This window comes from Mus pahari, chromosome 3 (genome assembly GCF_900095145.1).
Source record: "Mus pahari chromosome 3, PAHARI_EIJ_v1.1, whole genome shotgun sequence".
Classification (NCBI taxonomy): Eukaryota; Metazoa; Chordata; class Mammalia; order Rodentia; family Muridae; genus Mus; species Mus pahari.
In genome coordinates, this window is record NC_034592.1 from 88,795,575 (window position 1) to 88,803,127 (window position 7,553).

At 41.8% G+C, this 7,553-nt stretch overlaps 1 protein-coding gene across 3 annotated transcripts in view; it reads right to left on the bottom strand.

Annotated features, from left to right (window-relative positions):
* Positions 1-7,553, bottom strand: part of Tcp11l1 (t-complex 11 like 1) — a 35,952-nt gene that overhangs the window by 18,286 nt on the left and 10,113 nt on the right. The window contains exons 3-5 of one of the 3 annotated variants that reach the window (XM_029537072.1): positions 4,753-4,885; positions 3,296-3,416; positions 2,267-2,487 (exon numbers count right to left, since the gene is read on the bottom strand). In XM_029537072.1, coding sequence (XP_029392932.1) covers positions 2,267-2,487; positions 3,296-3,416; positions 4,753-4,885 — 475 coding nt within the window. Of the gene's footprint in view, positions 1-2,266; positions 2,488-3,295; positions 3,417-4,752; positions 5,009-7,553 lie in introns of all 3 variants that reach the window. The other 2 variants (XM_029537073.1, XM_029537074.1) reach the window with 2 other exon arrangements.

The window sequence follows — 7,553 nt, forward strand, 5'->3', positions numbered from 1 at the left end:
GCCCTCTTCTGGTATATCTGAAGACAGCTACAGTGTACTTAAATATAACAATAAATAAATCTTAAAAAAAAAAATTATAACCCTTTTCTCCCCAAGTTGTTTTTGGTCATGGTATCTCACCACAGCAATAGGAACCCCAAGACAAAGTGGTACTAGGATCATGGGGTATCACTGTGACAGACCTGACCATGTTGTTTGGGGAGGTTTGAGGAAGGACTTTGGAACTTTGGGCTAGAAAAGCCATCGAGTGTTCAAAGCTGAGTGAGCTTTTCTGTGGGAGCTTGGAATCTGTTAAGAGCAGTGCAGACTGGCATGTGAAGTTCCAGAGGGAAGTGGGAGAGTCACTTAAAGACACTATCAAGGCTGTTTGCTATTTTGAGTTGACAACCTGTGGTTCTTACGTTGTTAGCCAGAGGTGAAGAATCAGTTATGATTTACAAGAGACCAGAAACACTTTAGTAAAACCTTCGCATTCCTGGGACAATTGATGCTGGCTAGGTGAAGCTAAGAAATGTGTGGTGATTACGAAACCAGCATCACGAAGGTGAAACCTTCTGGAGGCGTTTCAACAGTCAGTACACAGAAGCCGTGTTCCTGAGGTGACCAACATTCTCCCTCATACTAGCAGCTGAATTTGGGACGGTGTAAGAGTCACCAGGTTGAACTCATTTTGAAGGCATGAAGGGATCAGGAAAAGCAACTGAGGCTTGGCACCCTGAGAGGCCAGGAGAGGCCATTGGTGAAGGTGGAGCCAGGACAGCAGAAGCAGCCCAGCATTGAAGGAGTCATGAGGAAAGTTGAGGCTTTGCACCACGATGAGAGCCCAGGCGAGGCTATTGGTCAAGGTACATCCTAGTTGCAGAGGACCCCAGCATTTTGGAGATGCCAATACCATGGAACAACCTCCAAGAACAGCAGCAGTCATCTAGAGCCAGCCTGAACCTAGAAGACAAGCTCTGTGTATTGCATAGGGCAGATGGCCCAGGCTCTTTGGAGGAACCCAAAATATCAGGAGTGACTCCCAGACACTGGACATTGAGAGATTTACACAGTCGTAGTTTGGTTTTGCTTTAACCTGTTTGTGACTATGCCCTGGCTCTTCCTTCTTGAGGTAAAATATTTAATTTAATTACGATTTTTATAAAAGCCAACACAGTTGAGAGACTGAGTTTTTAAAAGATATTTTGGGGGCTGGAGTGATGGCTCAGAGGTTAAGAGCACTGACTACTCTTCTGAAGGTCCTGAGTTCAAATCCCACAACCACATGGTGGCTCACAACCATCTGTAAAGAGATCTGACGCCCTCTTCTGGTGTGTTTGAAGACAACTACAGTGTACTTAGATATAATAAATAAATATTTTTTAAAAAAAAGATATTTTGGGATTTTAGAGACTTGAGTATTTTTTTTTTTNTTTTNTTTTTTNTTTTTTGTTTTTCGAGACAGGGTTTCTCTGTGTAGCCCTGGCTGTCCTGGAACTCACTCTGTAGACCAGGCTGGCTTCGAACTCAGAAATCCGCCTGCCTCTGCCTCCCGAGTGCTGGGATTAAAGGCGTGCGCCACCACGCCCGGCTGAGTATTTTAAAGAGACTGAACTCTTAGTGTAATTGAATTTATAAACACCATGGGACTTTTAAAGTTATGTACGTTTTATATTGTGATATTAATATTACTGTGCCATCTTGGAGCTAAATGAGAAAGAAATGGTTCTAATTGAAGAGTGATATGTTTGTGTGTCAAGTTGGCAAGGGGTTAGTTGTGCTCGGTAGTTTTATGGCAATGACACAAGCTAGAACATCCTGAGAGTCACTTCTCTCTCTTCTTTATTTTACTTATTTATTTAATTCAGTCATACTTAAATGACAATTTTATGTGCATTGGTATTTTGCCTACATGTATGCCTGTGTGAGTTACAGATGGTTGTGAACTGCCATGTGGTTGCTGGGAATTGAACCTGGGTCCTCTGGAGAAGCAGCCTGCCCTCTTCCACCACGGAACCATCTCTGCAGCCCTTACTCATTCTTTTTTTTTTTTTTTTTAAGACAGTATCTCACTGTGTGCCCCCAAAATAGATTTGAAATCAAGGTCCTACCTTAGCCTCTTAGAGCTACAGAAACAGTGGCAGTTAGTGACAAAATTCTAACATTTCTGTGTTTTCAGATGTTTGTTTTAGAAATACTTTTGAAATGACTGAGTTCCTAGGCTTTATGAAATATAAATCTGCAATGGGTTTTCAACTAGAAGTACTGCTATGGACACAGTCCATACCTGAAGAGAGGCACTATTTCCTTAATGCCCTTTAGTTTTTTAACTTCCTCATCTCGAGCAGGTGCACACAATATCCCCATCATGCCAATAATGAACTCTGCCAGCTTGGAAATGTCGAGGGCCCCATTCTCCGCTTCTTGTTTTATCAGCTCCAGATCCAAGACTTCAGTTATCTGGTTTCTTAGTCTAGTGTGACCAGGCAGCAGGAAAGATAACAGAGTCTACAAGAGAGCATAGCTAGGTTTAATCAGAATTTCTCAGTCATGAATCATTTTTACTATACATAAAGGATTTATTACTATTCAAAAGGAAAGGATTACCTATTGCTATTATAATGCACATATTTTCAGCCTCTTATTTAACAAATATACAGACAAGCATGCGCATGAATCATTAAAAATAACTAGTTAAGCTTTGTTCATATTCTAGCAATCGCCTGGACCAGAGAGAACACTGGGAGTTGGTTAGTTGGTTTGTGTGTGTTCTTGGGGGCAGGGTCTTGATGTGCTGCCCCATCTGCCTACACGCTAGCTACCATCCAGCCTCCCAAGGGCTAGCTAGCATCAGGGTATGTATTACCATGTTTGCCTAAAACTGATCAATGATAAGCAAAGGAAAGGTCAGTTGCTATGGAAACCTGTGAGCCAACCACTGATTCTACCCAGGTAACAATTCTTCAGCATGAAGGTTAAAGCCACCAAGGAAAGTCCTCCATCCCCAGCCTTTTCTATCCCAAGGCATAACTACTTTTTGGCTAATATAAATTGAATGTTAGTTACTAAAAATTCATAAATACTCTACTTCATAATGCAAGTTTTGTAGTCTCTAAGCAATATGAACATTTTCTTCGTTGGACAAAAGCAGAACCTTCAGTTATCATGACTTGGTTGAAAAAAAGACTTTAAAGGGCAGCAGTGGCTACATCAAATAATCCAATTTCCTTCAAATAAATTAACTTTGGGGCCCTTGATTTCTTTAGTTTTCTGGCATAGTAAACGGTCCCTAAGCACCACTCACTCTTAGTCTTACCTCTTTGATCTCTCCGACAAGTTTGATGGCATGGTCATATGTTGGGGGGTCTTCACTTAACTGGACACTCAAGCAATCCCAGAATGCTTTATGTACAATCTCCTTTACTCTCTTCTCCAAGCTAAAGACATCAGGAAAAAATAAAAAGTCAAATATTATGTATGCCTGTGTTTAAAATCACTTTCAAAATTATAAACTCTGTGTCTATAGAGTAACAAATCTTTAAAACCATAGGAACCAAGGAAATGCGTACTGGGTATAAGCTGATGACACACTATTTATTTTGCCTCTTAAGAAGAGTGGCTTTCACCTCACTTAATAGCCAACATGAATCCGGTGACGAGCCATAACAACGTCATCAGGGAAAGACTGGCGTGCTGGAGAGACGTCTCAGCAGTGAAGGCGTGTGCTGCTCTTATGGCAACAGATATGGATTTACTTCCCAGCACCCACATGGTGGCTCACAACTCTCCGTAACTCCAGGTCCAGGAGATCCAACGCTGTCTTCCGACCCCGTGGACATCACACATGCACATGACACACATAAATGCAGGCAGGAAAAACATACACACTTTTTTTTTTTTTTCGAGACAGGGTTTCTCTGTATAGCTCTGACTGTCCTGGAACTCACTTTGTAGACCAGGCTGGCCTCGAACTCAGAAATCCNCCTGCCTCTGCCTCCCAAGTGCTGGGATTAAAGGCTTGCACCACCACACCCAGCTAACATACACACATTTTAAATTTCTGAAAGACTGTAGAGAATTCAGAGTTGGTAATTTTCATTTCTCTGACTTCAGCAAGTTCCTATGATACACATATGTGAATACTGGTGCCTACAGAGCCAGAGGCAATGACTCTCCATGGAAATGGAGTTACAGGTGATTGTACACTGCCCAGCATAGGTGCCTGGAATTGTACTCAAGTTATCTTGCAAAAGCAGTAAGTACCCTTAACTACTGAGTCATCTCTCCAGCCTTTACCTTTTATTATTATCTTGTTTTGTTTCTGGGTTTTTGGCATAGGGGATCACTGTAGCCCTGTCTGGCTTCTGACTTACTACATAGTTGAGGAGGACCTTGAACTGATCCTTCTGTCTCTACTTCCCAAGCGTTAGGATTATGGGCATGTGCCACCTCACCTGGCTGGGAATTAGATGACACAGTTAACAGAAGTGAACGAAACAGCGCACTGACAACATTGGAAAAACAAGAGTGGCTACTACATCCTAATAGGGAAACGATGGCATCAAAGGTCTTCACGGACTCCAGAGCCTTTATTTGTATCCTGAAGTACACGTGGCTTTCAGACCCAAGTTCACAACAGTCACTCCTGACCTAGAAATATTTTCATCACTGATGTAAAAAAGGTAGAATGTACTTAAACACACTGGCATTGAACGAAAATCCATTCCCAGAATTGGAATGGATTGTAGTTAGTACACAAGTCCATGCACGCACCTGCCTTCGGCTAATTCAACAGCATTAATCCGGAAGTCTCCATTTACTACAATTTCATGGGCCAGAGCCATGTTGGTGACTCCTTTCGCTGTTTCTAGAAGTTCCTCTACAGTGACAAGCCGAGGGGGACTGGCTGCAACAGAATCCAGCACGAGAAGTCTGTTAGGTTACAGCGATGGCAGCTGCACTGAGAACTCTGTCCCAACACTTCAAACAGCAGGCCTGGCTTTGTCGCAGCTTCCCTTTACCTAGAATCCTAAAAGTAATAAACATTCATAGAACACATAAAACACGATTCCCTCTAAGATTGCTGAACAGAAAACAAAAAGTTAGCTTAATCCCAGTACTTGGGAGGCAAGCAAATATCTGTGAGTTCAAGGTCAGAGCTAGTTACAGGACAGCCAAGATCCTCTCAGGAAAAAAAAAGGAGTAGCAGGAGGGGGAGGAGGAGGAGGAGGAGGAGGAGAAAGGAGGAGGAAGAGTCATTGTTGTCATCATCTTACAGTTCCAGAACTAGGAAAGTGGAGGCAGAAGACTCAGAAGTTCAAGGCCAGCCTGGGTTTTATACATAAGGTCTCACCTTAAAACCAGGCAACACGGTGGGGGTGGGCGAAGTGCTTGGGATGTAAATAAATAAACAGATTAAACAAACAGATAAGCAATGTCACTGCTTTGCCCAAGGTTTAACAGATGAAAAGTTTCTAGGTGAAAAAAAAAAAAATTCCCTGCCAACTGCATTCATTTCCTTTGCTCCCCATTGCTGCTGAAAAGCTGCTTGTGGACGTTGTACATCGTGGTGCGCACTAGGCTCCGCACCACGATGTACAACGTCCACAAGCAGGAGTTCAAATCCCAGCAACCACATGGTGGCTCATAACCATCTGTAACAAGACCTGACGCCCTCTTCTGGAGTGTCTGAAAACAGCTATGTGTGTAATTACATATAATAAATAAATAAAGCTTTTTTAAAAAAATAAAAAAATAAAAAAAATAAAATTAATGTCATGCATATTGGTAAGATATAACAAATATCTAAAATAAAGCCTACATAATACTTTTTCAATTCTTGATATAATAGAGATGTCAATTTCCTCTAAGTCAATATTCTAACCAAAGACCCAGCAGACTTTTTTGAAATTTCCCAATTGATTCTAAAATTTATATAGAAATGCAAAAGACCCAGAGAGCCATGACTACTCTACAAAGGCAGCTACAAGATTTGTGCTGATTTCAAGACTGTAAGGTTTTAAATATATAGACACATAGATTGACAAAGAATTCAGAAATAGACTCAAATACATACACACAGAGAGAGACTGGCACACTCACATGTATTTGTATATGTAGTCAGAGGGCAAGCATAGTATTTTTAACAAAATATTTCTTTTCTGGTTTTCTGAGACAAGGTTTCTCTCTGCATAGCTTTGGCTGTCCTGAAACTTCCTTTGTAGACTAGGCTAGCCTTGAACTCACAGAGATCCGCCTGTCTCTATCTCCCAAGTACTGGGATTAAAGGCATGCACGACCACTACTCAGCTTAATATTTCTAAAACAGTTAAATACTGACATGCATCTACAAAAGGATGACAGCCAGGTGGTGGTGGCCCAGGTCTTTGATCCCAGCACTCAGCTGGCAGAGGCAGGCAGAGCTCTGACTGAGATCAGAGGCCAGCCTGGTCTACAGAGTGAGTTCCAGGACAGGGAGGGGTACACAGAGAAACCCTGTCTCAAAAACAAACAAACAAACAAACGAATGCCACTCAGCTGGTGTGATGGTGCATGACTTTAATCTCGGAATTTGAGAGATAGAGACTGGCAAATTTCTGTAGATTCAAGGCCAGCCTGGTCTATAGAGTGAGTTGTAGGCCAGCTAAGGTTATACAGAGGAACCCTGTTTTGAGAAGAGAGAGACAGAGACAAAGACAGAGACTTAGAGACAGACATGGGGGAGGGGGGAATTTGCACACTGATAGATATGCTTATAAAAATACTTTATAGCCGGGCGTGGTGGTGCACGCCTTTAATCCCAGCAGAGGCAGAGGCAGGCGGATTTCTGAGTTTGAGGCCAGCCTGGTCTACAGAGTGAGTTCCAGGACAGCCAGGGCTACACAGCGAAACCCTGTCTCAAAAAACCAAAAAACCAAACCAAACAAAACAAAACAAAAAAACAAAAAAAAACAAAACCCTGTCTGGGAAAAAAAAATTATAGAAGTAATTAACTCTTGGCTGAATAGTTGACACTGAAGTATATATGGCATCTTCAATGTTTTTCAAAGTTGAGCAACATTGTGATTTTGTACTTGTTTATTCTGAGAAAATTGCTTTCTATATGTATATGTAGTAAAAATGACAGAAATACATTCAGAGTCCTTTAAGAAATTGCTAGAAATTTTATCCTAATCCCAATCCAAATTTCAATTCCTTTTTAATGAAGCTCAACATCAACTGTTTGTTTTGAGACAGGCTTTCTCTGTGTGGCCCTGGCTGTCCTACAACTCACTCTGTAGACCATGTTGACCTTGAACTCAAGAGATCCACCTGCCTCTGGCTCCTGAGTGCTGGGATTAAAGGCGTGCGCCACTACTACTTGGCTCAAACATCAATTTAAGAAATAACTTTTAAAAGAATTATGTGTGTCTAGATACATCTATACGAATGTGAGTGCTGGTACCGAACGTGGAGAAAGAGCATTGGCTTTCCTGGAGCTGTAGTTGTCGATCGATCACCCAGCATTGGAGCGGGAAGGGAAACCTGAATCTTCTCAGCAGCTCCTGGCTCCTTGAAAACTGGAGGAAAATATT